Below are 22,139 nucleotides of genomic sequence, written 5' to 3' on the forward strand. Positions count from 1 at the left end.
AGGGAGGAGTTGGGAATAGCCAGACAAAAAAAAACATATCACTCAGATTAATATTCAGTTTCTGTTTTACTTTTGTTGCTTATCCTCAGAGCTTCATTTGCTGTTGGCAGGATGGTAGTTAGAGCAGTGGAATGCTCATCTTGCAAGATGTAGGATGTCAGGGAACCTCATGGTCTTCCTGATGACTATGTCTGTGGAAAGTGCATCAAGATACAGTTCCCAACAGACTGGATCACGGAATCGGAAAAGGATCTGGAGGTACTCAGGATCATCCAGGAAACTGGGAGCTTCATAGATGAGATTTTTACTGAGGTTGTCTCACCCAAGGTACAGGCTTCAGATAGATGAGAAGAGAGTTGAATTGAATTAACTTTATTTCATACATCCTTCACGTACATGAGGAGTAAAAATCCTTACGTTACGTCTCCGTCTAAATATGCAATGTGTAAATTATAGTAATTTGCAATAAATAGTATGTATAGTAAGATACACAACAGGGCTGTCAATATAGCTTAGAAATGCAATTGTGTCAGCATGAATTAATCAATCTGATGGTGTGGTAGAAGAAGCTGTCCTGGAACTGTTGGTGCTGGCTTTAATGCAGTGGTATATTTTCCCGGATAGTAGCAGCTGAAACAGTTTGTGGTTGGGGTGACTTGGGTCCCCAATGATCCTTCAGGCCCTTTTTATGCATCTGTCACTATAAATGTCCTGAATAGTGGGAAGTTCACATCCGCAGATGCACTAGGCTGTCCGCACCTCTCTCTGCCAAGTCTTGCATTTGAGGGAAGTACAGTTCCCATACCTGGCAGTGACACAGTCAGTCAGGATACTCTCAATTGTGCCTCTGTAGAAAGTCCTTAGGATTTGGGGACTCATACCAAACCTCTTCAACTGTCTGTGGTGAAAAAGACACTGTTGTGCTTTTTTCACCACACAGCCGCTATGTACAGACCAAGTGAGGTCCTCGGTGATGTGTATACCGAGGAACTTAAAGCTGTTCACCTTTTCAACCCCAGATCTACTGATGTCGAGAGGGGTGAGCCTATCTCCATTCCTTCTGTAGTCAGCTCCTTAATTTTTGTGACACTGAGAGAGGGGTTGTTTTCTTGACACCACTGTGTCACGGTGATGACTTCTTCTCTGAAGGCTGCCTCATTATTATTTGAGATTAGGCCAATCAAGGGAGTGTTGTCAGCAAATTTAATTAACGATTGGAGCTGTGGGTGGCGACACAGTCATGGGTGTACAGGGAGTAAACGAGGGGGTTTAGGACACAGCCCTGGGGCTCCTGTATTAAGGGGCAGAGGGGCAGAGTTGAAAGAGCTCGCTCTTACCACCTGCTGGTGATCTGACAAGAAGCTCACGATCCAGCTGCACGAGGCAGGGTGAAGGCTGAGGTTTCTGAGCTCCTTGTCAACCCTGGAGGGAATTATGGTGTTGAATATGAACTGTAGTCCAAGAACAGCATTCTCACACAAGCATCCCTCTTCTCCAGATGCGTATGGACAGCATGTAGAGTTGTGGCTATTGCGTCATCTGTCGACTGGTTATGTCAGTAGGCAAACTGTAGGGGGTCCAGTGTGGGTGGCAGAATGCTGCAAGTGTAGTCCTTGATCAGCCTCTCAAAGCACTTGCTTAATATTGAGCTGAGTGTGAATGGACGCCAGTCGTTCAGAGAAGTAAGGAAAGTAGGCAGTCTTCTGAGGCCATTCCCATTACTAGCAGGTAAATCTCTTCAAACACCTTTGAGGGCTATGTTCTTTCAGGGTTGCAGTAGTCTGGTTTAGCACTGTTACTGACTCTGAAAGGTCACAGGGAAAGAATGCAGTTAGACAGGGTGATAGTGAAAGGAAACTTGATAGTTGGGGGACTTACAGGAAATTCTGTGGCCATTAAGTAGATGCCAGGGCGGTGTGTTGCCTCTTAGGTGCCAGAGATAAGGATATCTCTGAATGGCAGCAGAAGGTTCTCAAGGGGGAGGACAAAAAGCAAAGTATATATATTGGTGCAAACAACATAGGTAGAACAAAGAATAAGGGCCAGTTCTATTAACTTTAAAGTAGTTATGGAAAAAGATGGAACAGATCCACAGATTTAAGTCTTGAACTGGAGCAGTGTCAATTTTGAGGGCATAAGGCTAGGGTCAACTGGGTGTCTCTATTTAAAGGCAAAGGACTAGTTGGTAAGTAGGAGGCTTTTAAAAGCGTAATTTTAAGAGACCAGGTCAACTTGTTTGTGTTAGGGTGAAGGGCTGACATATTAAGTTCAGGGAACCTAGTCTGACAAAAGACCTCAAGGCTCTGTTAATGAAAAAGAAGAAAGTACACATCACACTTAGACACCTGGGTACGAATGAATCCCATGATATGAGACATACCCAGCAAAGGTCCACACCAATTCCACAGTTCTTATAGGAACCTACTCCTTTAATAAGGTGAGCCTGATATTCAGTGAAGCTGCCTTTTGGACTTGACATTTTAACCAAAGGTCCACGTTGAAAACCTATTGTGACATTTTTTTTAAACCAGCCAATTAGGAAGAAGAGTCATATTCAAAATCAGAGCAAATGATTTGAGTCTAGTTAATTTCTTTCCTTTTCTTATGGAGCCCACAGGACCATGATTTGCCCATAACAAAGGTTTTACATGGAAAGAGGGTAGCTGAGCACACTGCTTCTTTGAGATATCTGACCCAACGTCAACAAAAAAAGTAAAGCCCCTACTGACATCAATGGATCTGGGGTTGAGAGGGTACACACCTTTAAGTTCCTCAGCATCCGCATCACCAAGGACCTTACGTGGTGTGTACACACCAGCTATGTGGTGAACAAGGCACAATGGTGCCTTTTTCACCTCAGACGGTTGAGGAAGTTTGGTATGGGTCCCCATATCCTAAGAAATTTCTGAAGAGGCACAATTGAGAGCATTCTGACTGGCTGCATCACTGCCTGGTATGGGAACTGTACCTCCCTTAATCACAGGTCTCTGGAGAGAGTGGTGCAGACAGCCCAGTGCATCTGTAGTTGTGAACTTCCAATGATTCAGGATACTTACAAAGACAGGTGTGTAAAAAAGGCATGTTGGATCATTGGGGACCCGAGTCACCCCAGCCACAATCTATTCCAGCTGCTACCATCCGGGAAGCGGTACTGTAGCATAAAAGCCAGGACCAACAGGCTCCGGGACAGCATCTTCCACTGGGCCATCAGACTAACTAACTCATGCCAATTTGAGTGTATTTCTGTTACATTGATTATCCCATTTATTATAAATTATTATAAATTACTGTGATTGAACATTGCACATTTAGACATAGACGTAACGTAAAGATTTTTACTCCTCATGTACGTGAAGAATGTAGGAAATAAAGTCAATTCAATTCAATTGATATTGTTGAAAATTGTGAAGTTCATGCAGGTTACAGGAAGACTGCAGCCTTCACCCTGGGACAAAAAGGTCTAATGAAAATGATGAATACCATCTCCATTTAATTTATCCTGTCATCCATTGTCTTTCAAAGCTGAAATGTGGTTTTTCAGATGTTTTTCATTGATTCGCATCATTAATTTATCTATATTATGTCATTGTGATGTAAATAAACCTTAACTTTTATCTTTCTGAACAATGCAAGATATTTTTGTTGTGTCACTGGTTACTTTTAAAAGAAAGCTTCTTAATGAATTATTTCTGGTGCTTATTCTACTGCATGGGACAGTGTTGAACCTTGTTCTGAATACAGCATGAACTAGACTACATAGTTATCATATCTGGAACAATCTATACCCAAAAAGTGTAATACAGTGGAACAGATCACTGGGCCATGAATGAATATTCACAAGATTCTGTTTGAAAATACTGCAGGTTTGAATAAAAGCACCATATGCAAACACATAGCAAGGTTGTTCAAATCTCAACACACTACAATGCTTTCATAATTCAACAAGAATGCATTCACCTTCTTCCTTTGCATCACAAATAGAACTCATTTCAAAGAAGTGCCTGAGTATTCATGTGAGGATGATTCTTTTAAACCAGAATAGATGAAGAAGATAATGGATTCTGGCTTGGGTTTATGAACAATAGTCCCACACTTCAGAGAGCATCTACTAATAACACATTCCAAAATAACATCTCAGCCAATAAGTTACTTACATTTTCATGGCAAGTGAGGTACAAATGATAAAACATACAAATGATTTCTTCTTTACAAGTTGAACAATTCCCTCAACCGTGCTCTTTTATATTTCAAGCAAGGTTAAAAAGAGGTAATACATTTGAAAGAGAAGTGCTTTCCCCATTTCTTCCAAGAAATCCAAGTTGTATAATGGAATCGTTGGCAATGAAATCAAAAACAAATTCTTTTGAATTCTACTTCAAAATTCTACTTCACCCCCATCCATTATCCCCACCTTAAAGTGGTTCACTATATTTATTTCGTGAATACTTAAGGGGGATCTCAGATTTGATCATCATCTTTGATTACAAACAGGAGGTGAAAGGTCTCGGCCTGAAATGTGGAACTGTTTACTCTTTTCCATAGATGCTACCTGGCCTACTGAATTCCTCCAGCATTTTGTGTGTATTACAGTCACCCTTGGATTGTTTATCTCGGGGTTCTGATGAAGCTATTATAAATAAAAGAGGGGGACATTGGGATTTTTTTTTTGTACGGCAGTCTGTTGTAAATGTAATGTGACCAGATTTTGGAGCTAGGTTGGTGAGATGCAGAAAACAGAAGTGAAATGTATCTAACTAGCACTCTATGCAGGCAGTTTGGAAGTTTTTAACTACCTGCTCATTTGAATGATTTCTTCATCTTGTCAGTAGCTGTAGAGAGAGGTTCTTGCACACTGTGCTGAAGGTCTAGGTGAATGAAATGCAAATCTGGAGTTAATTTAGAGTAGGATGACTTCTCCAGATCGACAGACAAACCAAGTGGGAGCAGTTGTAGCTAAGGTGAATGGTAACAATCTTTTTTTCCCAAGGTTCTCTTTGTCTACAAGAGAATAGAAGGGCTCAGAGAACCCATCTTATACAGCAGTAGAAAGCAAACTGTAAGCAAGAGTAAATATCCAATGGGAAGCAGCTATATTACTAAAATAACATTGATAGATCCTGTGAAAGGTATTCTTTCCCTGCTCTGAGTTTGCAACTGTAATTGCTTTTGTTGCAAATTTAATTCAAATCAGAAGTCTCAGGCATTGCTCCTTGCCAACAGTTTCAGTCTGAGTATCCTAGTCAAAACTAGCAACCTTCTCAGGACCTTTCTCTCCCATCTTCTTTTGCTCTACTGGCAATCTATCCTATTTCAATCATATGCTTATTCTTTCAGTCATCTCTATAGTCAGTGGAATGCCTGCTAACATATCTATAGCTAGGCAGCAACTAGTTTTGCTGGGATTTCAATGTCAGCAAAGAAGCATCTGGCAAAGCTATCGCTGTCAACCAAAACAACTATAGGGCAATAGAAAGCCTCAAATTGTTATTGAATTGCAGTAATAGCAAGAAGAAAGAATTCAAAATCATTGTTGTGAATGTTCTGCTTTTGTAGTTTTGAGAGAAAACGACAGCAATCTGGCTCACAGTCTCAGATGTAAAGCTGGGGGGAGAAATGCTCCCATGCTTGCTCTATCCAATGTATTTGTTCGTTCGTTTGCTTATTTACTTCTTTGTATTTGTTATTTTCTCTTATTTTGCACATTGGTTGCTTGTCAGATTTTGTGTATAGTTTTTCATTGATTCTATTGTATTTCTTTGTTCTACTATGAATGTCTGAAAGAAAATGAATCTCAAGGTTGTATAGAGCAACATATACATTCTTTGATAATAAATTTACTTTGAACTTTGAAGTTTGATTGTAACAATTCCTTGCTTAGTAGCACTCTTGGGTGGCAGGAAGATGACTGCTGATCTTAAACCTAGTGAAGAACATAAACCTTATTATTTGTGTCTTTTAATTAAAAGTTTTTAATTTGGTCAATTAATTTTGACATATAAGGTCTGCCCAGTGTTATAATTTTCTTTCACTCTTTCTATTATAACTAAATATGACTGTGTCATTCTTTAGAACATAAACTCTTAATCCCTATATTTCACTAGAGTTGGCAACTTTGCTCTAAGTAATGCATATGTAATATAAATAGCATATATAATTGATCTCTGATACAACCAGAGCAAAAAGATATCAGAACATTTTTATTTTCTATGATTCTTTGATTTTATTATATGAAATATATTGGGCATACTGTTACTTTGGTTACTAACTGCAAATGGGCATGAGAGTTTTGCCCACTAGTTTCTATTGCCTCCACATATTCATTTTCATTAAGGTCAGTGGAAAGTTGGTGTGTGATTTCGAAGAAATATGTATCAGGTAACCTTCTCATACAGCTATTGCCATTGACCTAGACAGTATTGGCTATAGGTTTAGGAAGTGTCAATGGAGTTATATTGATGAATTGCCACAACAATTGCTGTTCTAAGCCAGTAGTTCTCAGTTTTTTTTGGGTTACTGCCCCTTTGGCTCCCAGACCACATCCTCAGAAACCACCTTTCCGTTTAGGCCATTACATAAAAAATTATAAAGAATTTTTATTTACAAGCACAGCAAAAGAAAGTAGGAACTACAAATTCAAATCAGGGACAAATAATTGCAAAGAAATATTCAAATCTATTTAAAGCTACATATAAATTATTTCTTTATTTGATTACAGTAAAAACAATTTTCAATAAAAAATTTTAGAATGTACATTAGGAGTCCAACTATTCATGACTTCATTGTGTTTTCACCTTTCAATATGATGGCTGGGCTTGTTGCAGTGATATCACCTTCTCAACATCAAACTGAATGTCACTCAGAAAACATATCAGATCCCACGTTCAGCAATTTTTCATCTTTTTCATTGCTTTGAAAGAAGTTGGGAGACTGCATTGAAACTGCACTCCATAAATATGATGTTGGAAAGGTGATAAAGAACATCTTGACCATTTCCCACAATGTGGGATAGTATTTAGAGCTTTCTTTCTGCAACTAAAAACCTTAATATGATTTTTTTGAACCTTGGCTTCAACTCAAAGTCACTTTGTAGTGAGATCAGTTCTTCTTCCATCCTTCCTGTTAATTCCTCATTTCAAATGTTCTGAAATGGATTGATTACCCAATCTGGAACTTGGATTGCGAGAAGGTGCTTAAATCTCTCTGACGTGTCTTTATACTTGCAGATCATCATCAGGTATTTTCTCTTCCAACTCAGAGAGGCTCAGAAATTGGAAATAGCCACAATGTCCAATGTTGCACTTAAATGGGTTTAATTTGGACAGAAATGTGGAGATGACTGATTTGATTTTGGTAAGATTCACATAAGTTGCTTGCAATTAAAGACAGATTTCATTAAACTTTGTGAACAATTCTGACAAATTAACATTGTCATTCCTAATATTCCTGAATTGGTTACTGAATGAAGCATTCGAGTCTTCAAACAATTTTATCGCAGTTTCAAAAAGCACATAAAAGTGTCTCAGGCAGTTTTATTTTGAGAGCCACCTGACCTCTGTGTGCAACAGCAAGCACTCAAACTGTTCATCATTCTTAATTCAATGCTCTCTAAATTGTTGAGAATTGAAAGCATTTGACCATTTTATTTACCACTGTGATAAAAGTACTTAATGATTTGCGCAGCTGATGATTTGGGTTTTTTTGTGACAAGTTGTTGTCTGTGAATTACACAGTGAATGGTAAATATGTTAGGTACAGCATTTTTCAAGAAAGTAATAACCTCACGACAGTATCCTGTCATTAATGGTGTCCCATCAAGCAAGAATGTTGGTGAGTGGTATGTCCTCCTTGCTCAACAACCTGAAATATTGACTCCCCTTTCACATCTGTTTCTAGTCCCCTTGTAAATAATAACGCTTGAACCATGCTTTCATCTTTTGTGAAGCCCACAAAACCAAGAAGCAAAGATACAATGCCTGACAAAATTGTCTCATCCAACTGCAGAGCAAATTCTGTTGTCCTAAGTATGTTTCAAATTGTGTCTTCCACATTCTCAGACATCTCTTCTATTTGTCTTAGAACAGAGTTCTCACTGAGTGGAAATACTTTAATTATTTTGTCTGGTGACTTATGCAAAACTATACTTGGAACCTCCCTTACTGATGGCAGAATCAGTTCTTCTCCACTTATGTGAGGCGTTCCAAATTTAACAATGAGCAACGAAATGTTGCATGAAACCTGTGAACCATCACTGTTTAGTTGTGAAATGCTGACAAACATGTTTTCAAGTGTTTTCTGTTTCTGAAAGTTTTCATGAGTGACTGAAAATAAGCCAAGTTTTTTTGTTATCTTTACTAGAATGTTTTCTCTTCAAATGTTCAAGGAGCCTTCAAATGCGGTCAAGATATTTGAAAGTGCAGATTCTGAACTTTACCCCATTGAACACCATTTCTTAATTCACACAGAAGCTGTGTTACTGTGTGATTAGAGTATAGGAATCATACTAGCTAACACTGTACTACAGTAGTGTATGGCAATAATGTGTGGGCCGAGTCTAGAAATAACATGATGTCTTCAGTTCAGATTTCTCATGATACGCCAAATACGGAAGTGTCATATTGCTTTTCAACAATTATAACTGCTTTGAGCAAAATCTAAGAGAATGGTAAGATTATGTGATTATTGAAATCAATTATAAGGCACTAAGGGTCAAATACTTATAATAAGTAATTCATTTCTTAAATTAAATCTGTCATCACTCACCTGCCCCCAATGCTACCCAGTGCCCCCTACTGTCCCCTTAATCTTTATCAGCTCCCCGTAGAAACTCCCACAACCCCCCAGTGGGTTATATGGTGATATGATGGAAGGGGATGGTGGATGGGTGGTGAACAAGCAGGTAAATCTATCCAGAGTGGTTCACTGGCTCTTCATCACAGTTGCAGCTGCACTCCTCCAATTAAATGGAGGTGTTCCATTACATTCCTGATATCTGCTTTGCAGATATTGGAAAGGCTTTGAGGAGATAGGAGATGAGCCATTCATCACCAAATTCCTAAGCCATTGACCTACTCTAATAATTATGTTGCTGGCTGAACATTTCTGATTCATGATTTATCTCGCGTTATTGATGTGGTAGTTTAGATGATACTAATACGCATGATTGTCAATGATAGATTGTTAGATCTCTCTCAAAGTAAGGAGGATGGATAATCATAATATTTAAAGAAAATTCTGAGATTTGAGAATATTACAAGTAAAAAAAATACATTCTGGGACTAGATGACTTCTCAAGAACCAATGGAGATGGCATTCTTTCTGAAATGGGTGAAACAGTCCTAAGAGATTTTAGCTTTGAAGAAAGGTTTTTTTGCAGCGGGTTCTGTGAGTGAAGACCATGCTGTATAAGAAGGAGTTATCTTGTGATATGAATCGGAGGGCACTGATTTCAGAGACAAATTTTGACCATATGATATCGTCTTAAAATCTATGTTCTAGTTGCTTCCACTAATTTGCCCTAGGCTTTAATATTTTATCTGGCTTTTTGTGGATGGATGTCTCTGTGCCGAAAAGGTGGATGGATTTGGTGAACATTGCTTCACTGTCACTTTCATTCCTTAGTGTAGAAAGAGGCATTGTTTGTCATTATAGGAAAAAGTCAGTGGACACATTACAGATCATAAGAAACCCAGTTTTCACAGTGGGCAACAATGCCAGCTACTCAGAGGAGGACAACAAAACTAAGGGTGAAATGGATTAATATAGCTACACACCAGTTAGAAGGCTACAAGAGAATCTTACAAATGGTAATTAATAAATACTGAATGCATAAACCCCTCTGGGTTACATAAAAGATATTAAGACATAGAAATCAAAAAAGACTAAATGATGAGTGCTATAGAGATGGTAAAGTGGCAATTGTTTTGAGGCAGATCACCAAGTTACATTAATATAGGCACTGTCATGTTTCTAAAAGCATTTTCAATTGATGCAAAAAGGTAAGACATCAATGTGATGAGGATGAGATTGTCAGATGCTGTGGAAGAAAATAAGAACATTCAGAGAAATATTCATAAAATAAAGTGTCAAGAATGAGGGTAATTGAGGCTGGCAGAGCAAGAATATATTTTAATTAATCTTCTATTGCTTCTGAGAGTTTTGAACAGTTTTAGTCTGATATTAAGAAAAGCAGAAATGAAATACTGCAAATGCTGGAAATATGAAATAAAACCATGGACGGCTTGTTAAATTTGAAGCTTTCTTTAAATAAGCCATTAAATATGTACTCTCTCTCTCTCTCTCTCTCTCTCTCTCTCTCTCTCTCACTCACTCTCTGTCCCTCTCACTGTCACACTCTCTCTCTGTCCCTCTCACTGTCACACTCTCTCAGTCTCCCTCACTCTTACTCTCGCTGTCCTCAGAGAAATGCTTTGTACTCTACTGTTTTCAGAGCCTTCAGGCTTTCTGTTAGAGGAATCTTTTGCATTCTTCAGGTCAATGCAAAAAATATCTACTCTGTAAATTTACTACAGACAGAGCTGATGTGGTTATCAGTTTGAATACTTGTAAGTCATTGTCCTGCACTCATCTAATACTATTTTGGTGAATCTACAAAAGGAATCAGCTTTGAATTTTGGATCTGTAAATTAATATAGAAACAAAGGAGTTGCGGACTCCATTCTCTGCTCATGAATTTGCACATGAGTAAATTGTTGAGTGATGTTAGAATATCTGACATAGGATTTTGAAATACGAGATATTTTGTAGGTTCTTCTCCCAAAGGAAAAGATGCTTCATTGAAAAATGCAATTACTGTTGCTTCAACATCACTAAAAAAGAAGAAATCTGTCATTTTTCTTTGCCTCTTCCCTTAATACGAAAAGTAAGTAAAATGCTTGGTAAAGTAAATAAAAACAAATCTAATACTATTTTGTAGTTTCTTTAGTTAAGACAGCCATAAGGATTTTGTATGTATTCCCATTTTTGCTTGAGATGGTGAATTTCGGACATTGCAATCAGCATTGCTGTCATTGAGAGATCTATTTACTCATGCAACAAAGCTCAGAAGCTGTGCAAAGCTATTTGGGTATCTTTGAACACAGGTCATTGAAAGGTAACTTGTTATGCTGGTCCCTACTGAATGAAGACTTCAATACTAAAGATGAACAACTGCAATTTAATGGGGCTTTAAAGAGGACACATCCAATGACCTGGGTACAATTTTGATCTTATCTCTAAAAATATACACTTGTTACAGTGCAGGTAGTCCAGCCTTTTTCCTAAATGGCAGGTCTGTCATATGAGCAGAGATTGAGTATTCCACAGATCAGGCAGTTCTCCTTTGAGCGAATGTCTCTGGAGTTTAGAAGAAGGAGAGGTGACCCTATTGATAGAATAAATAGGGGAAGGAGTTTCTTTTCCTTGGAGGCATCTCAAACAAGGGGTCATAAATTCAAAATAAAACTGGAATGAAGAGAAATCACTTTAGTCAAAGGATGATAGTTCTGTAGAATTCTCTGCCCATAAAAGTGTAAAGATATTGTCAATGATTACACATGCAGCAGGTCAAGACATCCTTTTTAATCTGAAACAGCTCATGTTTCAGTGATCGATCATTTGTTTTATTTCAGGTTTACGGCATTTGCAGGTTTTTTTCTGGTTTTCATCACTGTTGAATTCATTGCAACTCCACTTCCAGGAATGCCAAGAAATTCCCCTTCACTCTTCAAAGGGAATTCTTTCTGGCAATTTAGAACAAAATAGTCCTGACCCAAAACAATCATTTTTTTCTTTCTATGGATGCTGCCTGACCTAATGAGCATTTCCTGAATTTACAGCTTTCAGATCAGACATGGGTAGCTTGCTGAATATTACAGAATCCAAAAGATATAGGGATGTTACAAGAAAATGGCGTTGAGGTTGAATGTCAGTCATAAATAGTAGAATAGACTTTGAGGGTCAAATAACTTACTCCTGATTGTGTTTCTTATATTCCCGCTTCTGTCTGATATTTATGTCAAATATTTAATATAATTTTAAATGCTTAAAAATCATAGTTCAAAATTATATTCTAGGCGGTCAATCAAAAATTAAACAATTACAAAGGGGTTATCAAGCAGTAGCAAATCAAGGCCACTGGGCTTGTTGTCTTTGCAAGTCCAGTTGCCTTGATTTACTACATCTTGGTATACAATGATCTGGATGACTGAGAAGCTTCAAAGATATTCAGAGGGGTTACTATATTTCCAGAGGGTGTTCTTATCCTATTGACAGGTAAATGTCAGAATTAATGAGAAAGTAGATTCATCTTTACCTTAGCACAATATACAGCAGACCTCAAAACAATAATAACTGGCACTTCTGACTCAAACTTCATTATTTTAAATTTTGATCCTTTACTGTTTGCTTCTGCAGATACTAGACATTCCTTCCACTATTTTTTTTTAAATCTGAGTTTGATTTTCCTTTTTTATTATTTTGTAAGATTTACTGAAATAAAACCACTTCGCCTACTGTGTGGAGGAGTGGTGTATGATCTGGGCACTTTGAAATACAAAGAAAAATAATAGTGCACATGAAGGGAGAACTATTCATGTAGAAGCAGATGAGCTCTGCATTAATTTTGTGAATTCTACCCATGGACTCGCCCTGGTTTTAAGATTATCTTTGAAAATAAGTAAGTGAGTATTAGGAATCGGACAGTATAGTCCACTTTATTCATGATAAAAAATAAATCAATTCTTCCAGTTACCATGTGAAAATATTTAATGACTATCTTTTTAGTATCACAATATCGTCTTCATTTGCATTATTTCAGATTGCATCAAATATTATTCAATTTCCAGTTATCCAATGGGATTTTGTTGCAACTGTGTGTTTAATGTGCTTTGAAAACACTCCCAGCAAAACAAGTTTGCACCAGTAACAGTGGTCACATGACTGTTAGTTTAACATACAGATCCAACTGATTCATTCTTGTCCTGAAGAGGGAAAAAAGAGATCAGACATGATTGAATGGTGGAGCGAACTCAATGGGCCAAATGGCCTAATTCATCTACTATGTCCCATGGTCTTATGGTCTTATAAAGCTTCAATATTACATCCCTGCTCTTAAATCATTGTATTTATTAATATCATGTAATTTGTTTACACTGTGAGCTTCACACAGATATGGAATTTCATTGCACACTGGTATTTATGACCATAAACTAATTTGAATCTGATAACAGCAGTTATTCAAATTTTCATAAGGAAAAGAGGATCAAGTTTTGATGAATATTATATATTTACTTAGCATTGCCAAACATATATGAATTTTATTGTGTAAATTGCATCATGATTTCTCACCATCATTGATCGCTTGTCTTTGCTTTTGTTGAAGTAATTCTTTCAGATATTAAGCCATAGCATGCCAGATGGACTTAGACACCACTTGAATATCGTAATGGAAAGTGACTTGCCATTTTTGCTCGTATGTGCTTATTGCACACTTTGAAAATTATTTTTCAGTGTATGATCCAGATAGTTGTGCAATCTTCAACTGATAAAGAAGAAGGAATTGTCTCAATTGTTTGAAAGAATTCTTATTTGGATTTTCAGAAGGCCGTTGATAAGGTAACACACAAGAGGCTGTCAAACAAGATAGGAGGACAGGAAAGATATTAGCATGGACAGGAAACTAGCTGACTAGTAGAAGGGAAAGCATGGGACTGCCAGTGACTAGTGGTGTTTCACAAGGGGTCGCTGTTGGGTCTGCTACTTTTCATGTTCTATTTCAATAATCTGGATGGTGGAATTGATGGCTTTGTAGCCAAGTCTTTGGATGATACAAATTTAGGTGGAGGGGCATGTAGTGATGAGGAAGCCGAAGCACCTGGACTGATTAGGAGACTGGACAAAAAAGTGGCAGATGAAACACAATTTTGGGAAGTGTATTGTGATGCACCTTGTTAGAAGGAAGAAAGGGATAGAATATTTTCTAAATGGGAGGCAAATTCAAAAATTGGAGGTTCAAAGGGACTTGGGAGTCCCAATGCTGGACTCCCTTAATATTAACTTGCAAGCTGGGTCAGTAGTAAGGAAGGCAAATGCAATATTAGAATTCATTTCAAAAGGACTAGAATATAAAAAGCAAGGATACAACACTGAGTCTTAATAGGTTGTTTGTTGGTCAGACACTTATCGAATATCAAAAGGCTTAGATAGAGTGAGTGTACAGAGAATGCTTTCAGTAGTAGGAAAGTCTAGGATCGAGGGTCCAGCATCACTTTACAACAGAGGTGAGGAAGAATTTCTTCAGCTTCAGGGTGGTAAATCTATTGAATTCTTTGCCACAGACAGTTGTGAAAGCCAAGTGAGTGAGTATATTTTAAATAAGGTTGATATGTTTTGATTAGTAAGGTTGATATGTTTTGATTAGTAAGGCCATTAAAGGTTACAGAGAGAAGGCAAGAAAATAGTGTTGAGATGGAAAAAATGAGCCCTGATTGAATGGCTGTGCAGATTGAATGGACCAAATGGCTGAATTGTGCTCAGTGTCTTCTGATGGTGTGGTCTTATGGTCAATCTGAACAGATCATTGCAGACACATATTGATAGAGGAGCATTCATTAGCAGCTTACAACCTTAGCTAAGAATTATTGTTCCTCAGTGAAATTTTTGTTCGTTGGTTGAATATTTTGTTATTATCTGAAGATTTTGTGATCAGTAATATGCTTGTTTTGCATTCTCAATCACCATAGAGGAACAAGAAGCATATCCGAGAATAATCTGAGGAAATGTGGAATTCAGTGATGTTCTGTTCTTGGGAACGACCCAAAGTACCTAAACAAAGCTGGTTTTATATTGACAGATCTGAAGTTTTGGTTTGACTTCTGTCATCAAAACCAACCCCCCCCCGCCCATCTCACTAATTTCAGTTTTTTTTTACAATACATACAGTTTGCAATTTGTGAGCTGGTAACAATTGAGTGGACCTCTGATCACCTGTGTTTATATTCTCCCCTCATAAAATAGTAGCAGAAAAAGCACAGCATATGCCATGCAATAATCTCTCTTCAGTCACACAAAACATCTATGTTTATTGAGAAGTTACTCAACATCTGCCTCAATTTTATCATGCTTTTCCTATTGATTTATTGGCTATAATGACACCTGCTAACTTTGCTTGGAACTGTATCTGCTACAGGCTGTTTTATACCATTTTTGTTTTTTATATTCTTCTAAAAAGTAAAAATACTCTAAGAAAATCTGAGTGAAAACTCAAAGAGACAAAAACATTCAGTTAACTGAAATGCTAAATTTCTCAGCATTGTATTTTATTCCAGTTAAAATGCACATAGTTTTGCAGTTAGTATAACATTATCTTGTCTTCATTACCATTGTGTCTGCATTCCCAAATAAACACATTATTTGGATTCTTTCCTCATTATGGTAGAAGACTTCATACATTAGATTTACTGGTTTTGTAATTATTGCAGAGTTCCAAAGATGAACTAACCTTGACTTCATCACTATATATAGAAGGATCTTTCATAATATCACTGCAATCTTTTCAACATAATAATACAAAGTATACCATCATGTAAAGTGAATATCACAAGATTTAATTGTAGAGATTTAATAAAATGATAAGCAGAAAAGTACCTTTTGTCAAGAATATGTTTGCCTGTTGCAATCACCTCTGAAATTTTGATTCTTTGAAGTCTATTGAACTGTGTTATGCACGAGTATAATCAATGGCTAATTGTGACCACAAATTGTCCCTCCTTGTGGCTTCTCTTGCTTATGAAATAAAACATGTTCCAGGAGATATTTTTCAGGGCTTGCAGGGAGATTTGAAAGTAAAAGATTGGAGAAAAGAGAGAAATATAATTTGGGGAATCAAAAGCTGATCAGGTAAAGCAAATAAAAGAAATACTGGAATTCATGCCGACGAAGTGAAAAGCCTTGTCTGATAAGGGAACAGAAATGAAGGTGCAATCTAATCTAATGTGTATGTTTAAAGACCAGAAACTGCAAGCAAATATTCTGTAGAATTGTAAGCTAAATGACACTGTTCCCAGTGCACAATAGAGGAGAGGAATTTGAGAATACTGATGGATAGATCACTGAAGCTATTATCACAGGCTATAGAAGCAATAAAGTAGACCAAAGAAAATCAGAGTATACAGCCGGGGAAAAGAATGATAATTAAATCAATGAATTCCTGGTCCATTTAGAACTCCTGATTCAGCTCAGATGAATTGTTGTGCATAATTCCTATCATATTTTGAAACGTGTATCCTGGTCTCAGATAATATTCTCAAAAGGATAACTAACTTGAAGGCTAAATTAAAGCATGCAAATCACAAGGAGACGGAGCAGAGTTTAGAAATATTTACACTGGAGAAGAAATGTCTCGGCTTAATTAATTGACGTACACAGCACTCTAAAAGATACAGTAAAAGCAGAAATCAATGTGTCGATCATAATAGTGATTACAACAGGAAATAAAATCTCACATTTGAAAAGAGGTAGGAACTGTCTGTGCTTGGGTGGGAGGGATGAACAGGACTTGTTTTTGCAGTTGTAGTTTGTTGCTCATTGTGTACTGTATTGTTCTGCCAAGAATCGTGGAATCGTGGACGCCGGTATGTGTGATGGCACTTGTGGGCTGCCCCAGCACAAGCTCGTGTGTGTTGCTTCTTAATGCAAATGATACATTTCACCGTACCTTTTGATGTACGCATGACAAATTATCTTGACTCTTGAAATAATACGAAATGTGTGTGTTAGCTGTTTTATACCGAAGAAGACAAAAGAGGATGTGGGAGCTGGTTAAACCAGCAAATTCATGCAATAGGTATATACATTGCCAAATAATTAGATCAGCCATTCAGACAATGGTAGCTTACATCCTTGCCCCATCCATACCATTTTCACCATGATGGTAGGAAAACTAAAACATATTGATTATTTGACCATTTGTTTTTTCTTTAATTAAATTCACTCTGCATATTTAATGCAACGTTTCATAATGTTAATTCTTTTGAATTGAGAGTTATGGAAGACCTTAGTGACTATTGTTGACTGGTAGCCTCCTTATCAATGAAAATAAATGCTATCTCAATTAAAGACAATACATTTTGCTGTGCAAAAGCTTTAAGCATATACAGTATGTAGCTCGCATGTCTAAGACTTTTGCACAGTACTGTAGTCATTTTATGTATTGCACTGTACTGCTGTCACAAGAAAAAACAAATTTCATAAAATATGTGAGTGATAATAGACCTGATTCTGATATGGGTCTCTATTGTGGACTGAGAAGGGGAAGGGGGTAGGGAGAGGGGCAAAGGGGAAGGGGATAGGGGGTAGGGAGAAGAAGCACCATGCAGCCCCTGCCCCAGCATTCCTTCTCTGCCAACTGTCCTACGCCACCTCTTGTGGCACTCCATCCTTGCCATTCCCAACATCCTCCAAGTCTTTGTGCCCCAGAGATCCATCCACTGGGTCGTTTATAGTGAACTTGTCCCTACTGCCAGTGGCTGTGCTTTAATGTACAGACAGTATGCTCATGCTCTGAATGAATAGGATGACTGCGAAACCAGCTGTAGTAGGAATCTTAGCAAAACGTAGCATCAAAAAGTCATCAAACACTAAAGAATAGAAACAGGCCATTCAGTCCATCTAGTCTGTGTCAAGCTGTTCTCCTGCCTGGCCCCGTTGACCTTCACCAGGGCCAGAGCCATTCGTACCCCTCCCATCCATGTACCTATCCGAATTTCTTTTGAATATTGAAAGCAAAACTGCTGGCTACTCATTCCACTCTCACCACCCTCTGTGTGAAGAAGTTCTTCTCAAATATTTCACCTTTCTCCCTAAACCAATGACCCCTACTCTCAGTGGAAAAAGCCTCTTTGCATTTACCCTATCTAGAGCCACTCATAATTTTGTTCCCTCTATCCAATCTCCCCTCATCCTCCTACAATCCAGGGAATGAAGTCCTAATCTATTCAATCTTTCCCTATAACTCATGAACTTAAATCCGGGCAACATCCTTATGAATTTTCTCTGTATTCCTTTGATCTTTTTGATATCTTTCCTGTAGTTTGGTGACCAGCACTCCTCACAATATTTCAAATTAGGCCTCACCAATGTCTTACACAAACGGAGCACTACATCTGAACTCCTGTACTCAATACTTTGACTTATGAAGGCCTTAATGCCAAAAGTGTTTTTACAAACCTATTTACCTGTGACACTATTTTCAAGGATTATGGATCTGTATTCTCAGATGCTTCACATTGTTGGAGTGAGACAAATACAGAAATAAGAATCCTGATTGACCATCAGTTTGAAATGCTACAATGATATACATGTTATGAAAAGATATTAAATACAGCTAAGCCACCATTGTAGTAGTGTGCTGTGTATAACTAAACATTGTTCAGAAAGTCTCAAATATACTGAAGCTTTAGCAGCAGGTACCTACAGTTCATGGAAATTTGAATGTAGATTTCAATTATCAAACAACATATTCATGATCCATCACATATCATGATCCAGAAAATGTTAGCTATAAATTGCCAAGAAGTTCCAGAAAAAGATTTTTTTGAATTCAAAATGTGCTCAGAATGTAAAACTCAGCATTACAGGAAGTGTCTAACTTAAATAGTTTTGGTGTTTTTTTTCTAATACCTATGACTGTGAGGCTAAGAACAGCTCCAAAGCATATTTAAGTTTTCTGACAACACCACTGTTGCTGGTGGTGATGACTTGACATATAGGAGGAAGATTGAAAATTTGGTTGAATGCCACCACAACAAGTACCTTTCACACAACATCAGCAAAGCCAAAGTGTTGATTAATGAATACAGGAGGAAGAAACCGAAGGTCCATGAGCCAGTCCTCATGAGGGAGTCAGAGTTGGAAAGGGTCAGTGGCTTTAAATTTCTTGGTGTTATAATATCAAAGATTCTGCCCTGAGACAGGCATGGAAGTGCCATTACAAGCAAAGCATGACAGCACTCTAATTTCTTAAAAGTTTGCGTATAATTTCAAAGCCGGAGAGCATGTCATCTAAAACTTTGACAAACTTCTATAGATGCACAGTGGAGAGTATCCTGACTGGTTGCATTATAGCCTAGTATGGAAAAGACAATGCGCAAGAAGAGAAAACCCTACAAAAAGTGAATATAGTCCAGTTTATCAGAGTCAAAGCCCTCCCTCCAATTAAGCACATCTACAAAGAGTGTCAACACAAGTTCGAAGCATTCATCATCAAGGACCCCCACCATCCAGGCCATGCTCCTCTTCTCACTGTTGCCAGCAGGAAAGGCAGCATAGGGCACCATGGTAGCATAGTGTTTAGCGTGAAGATACTACAGCTCAAGGCATCTGAGTTCAGAGTTTAATTCCCACCTCCACTGTAAGAAAGTTTATATATTCTTCTCATAAGTGTGTGGGTTTCCTTCGGGTTTTCTGGCTTCCCCTCAAAGACGTAGTAGGTTAATTGGTCATTGGAAATTGTCCTGTGACTCGACTGGTGTTACATAGATAGGATGCTGGGTGGCATGGTGTGTTTGGCCGGAAGGGCCTGTTCCATTTGTCTCTCTCAATAAAAATTTTAAAAAATAGAAGGAGGTATAGGAGCCTTAAGTCCCACACCACCAGGTTCATGAACAGTTACCATCCTTCAACCCTCGGGCTCCTAAACAAGCTTGGAACCACCCCAACAATGAACTGAATGCACAACCTATGGATTCACATTCAAAGACTCTACAATTCAGGTTCTTGGTAATATTTATTTATTTAATTTTGTTCTTGCATAGTTTGTCTACTTTTACACACTGGTTGCAGGTCAACCTTTCTGTGTAGTTTTTCTTTGATCCTATCGTATTTCTTTGTCCTACTGTAGTAAAAGGATTCTCAAAATAGTGTATGGTGATATACAAGCAATACACACAAAGTGATATATATGTACTTCAATAATAAATTTATATTGAATTTTGAATGGAACTCGATTACCACAGAGCAAAGTGATTAGAAAGCTTTGCTACAAACAACAGGAATTCTGCAGATGCTGGAAATTCAAGCAACACACATCAAAGTTGCTGGTGAACGCAGCAGGCCAAGCAGCATCTGTAGGAAGAGGTGCAGAAAGCTTTGCTGAGCAGCTGTGGAGAGGCGTGCAGTGCAGATTGGGAGGAGACTCTGGTGAACTATAAACACTGTGGACAGGTTGGACTGAATTGGCAATGCTATTTATGTTATATAATTTGTCAATTAAATCTCCTGTACCTGATAAAAAGAATGATGAGTGCTTTTAACAGGGTCAGAATATTCACTTTACAGTCAACTGAGCCCATTTAAATAGTGATCACCTTTTAAAGACTTGGCAACTTAATTGTGTACAATGTTCTGCAGTTAAGTTAATGCAATGTATTTCAGTGATATTGGTTAAGGGATTAAAGTTCTCCTCATCAGCACCAAAACAAAAAGTCCAGACAATCTCTTTGAAAAGGGTCCATGAGTTGCTTTACTGCTGATGTCTTGATTTAATTTCTCATTGGCTTGGCACTTTTGAGAGTGCAGCATTCCTTGTGTACACAGATTGTTAGTTCATACTTTGAGTTTATATTTATCAGGTGGTAAAATGTAGTATTCATATTGTTCTGTTTTTGTATCTTCAACTCAGGAAAGCCCCAAAAAAAATTCAGGGTAGTCACATTCCCAGCAATGCCTTCAAGAATATCTACATTTTAAAATGGAAAGCTTTTCTCTTATTTATTTACATGGTATAATTTACATTTATATGCTTGGAACTTGACAAGCTAATCTAAATTGACCAATTAAACACCAAAACCTCTCTGGCTTTGAAATTATTTGGCAGAAAGCATTCAGATTCTTAAATACATCAATATGAAATTTCTTCATCTTCTTTTTAACTGCAACTGCTTACTTAAAAAAAAATGATGGACTTCCATTATAATGTAAACCCACAAAAAAATTTGAAAGTCATAGTGAGTTTAGGGCCACAAACATTTATTACACAGAAGGAGATCATTAACTCATCATGCTTCTGTCAACTCTGCCAGAAAAGTCCAATTAATTTGTAACTGTAAAATTGTAACTCTTTGGTTCTTTTCCCATTACATTTTTCACCATTCCAGCTTGTCCATGTTTTCTCGACAATTTTTACAGACCTCATTATTTGGAAAATTTCCTATTTTTGTGCTGCCACAAATTTTATTTAATCTAGCTCTATGCTACCTCATTGTTAGCCGACATCCTGTATCTCCTTTACAGCACAGCTGACTGGTCCTAATAAACCTTTTCATTAGAAGGTACCTGAGATATGTTATCAAACACTTTTTTCTGAAAATCTATAAACACTTGAAAATCCATATACACTTTATTTACTGAATTGCCTTTATCTGTGAAATTGGCCACAACTTCAGGAAACTCTATTAAATTTGCCAAGTACAATTTGCTTTTTAAAAAGTCAATGCTGGCTGCATTTATTATTCAAAGACTTCCTAAGCACAAATTATAGCTTGTAGTAGTTTTCTTCACACTGAGAGACCTGTTGATTTATAGCTTTGAGGTTTGTTTCTCTCTCCTGAAGCAACAGTAATTTAACTCAAAAGGTAAGTTAAAAAAAATGTACCCAGCATATTCCTCCTTAGTTTCTTTTCACAGTCTGGGATGTTTGTTATTAGACATCTGTGATTTTAAATTTACCCTAATTTTTCAGCAAGTTACTTCTATTTTCCTCTTATACACTCTATTTTGTAGTTGCAATATCAGATTACGAATGCGTTTACTTATCTTTTCCAACTAGACGTACAGTTAGATGCAGGGATAGGTTTGTTCTCTTGGCATTATTTAATCATCATGGATATAAAAATAATTACTGACTTCTTTTACATTTATCTGCTGGTTTTCTTGAATATTAAAATGAACAATTAAGAAAGCTGAATGGCAGAGGTGAAGTGCAAGTGGGAGACCTCGACACAAAGGTAGCATTTGACCAGTGTGAAATCTAGGGATGCTGCTGAAGCTGAGGTCAACAGACAGAAGAGGAAAACACTCCAACATGTAGCTTGAATTATAACTCACATAAAGCAGGATGGTTGAGGTTCTTGGAGATCAATCATCCA

General features: G+C 37.5%; 1 protein-coding gene across 6 annotated transcripts in view; it reads left to right on the forward strand.

The window, feature by feature from the left end:
• Window positions 1-22,139, forward strand: part of tenm1 (teneurin transmembrane protein 1) — an 802,783-nt gene that overhangs the window by 374,742 nt on the left and 405,902 nt on the right. For 3 of the 6 annotated variants that reach the window (XM_072271295.1, XM_072271297.1, XM_072271298.1), the window contains exon 5: window positions 1,963-1,968. The exons of the other annotated variants lie outside the window; for them this stretch is intronic. In XM_072271295.1, the coding sequence (XP_072127396.1) occupies window positions 1,963-1,968 (6 nt within the window). The remainder of the gene's footprint in view (window positions 1-1,962; window positions 1,969-22,139) is intronic. 6 annotated transcript variants of the gene reach the window in all.

This window comes from Mobula birostris, chromosome 10 (genome assembly GCF_030028105.1).
Source record: "Mobula birostris isolate sMobBir1 chromosome 10, sMobBir1.hap1, whole genome shotgun sequence".
Classification (NCBI taxonomy): domain Eukaryota; kingdom Metazoa; phylum Chordata; class Chondrichthyes; order Myliobatiformes; family Myliobatidae; genus Mobula; species Mobula birostris.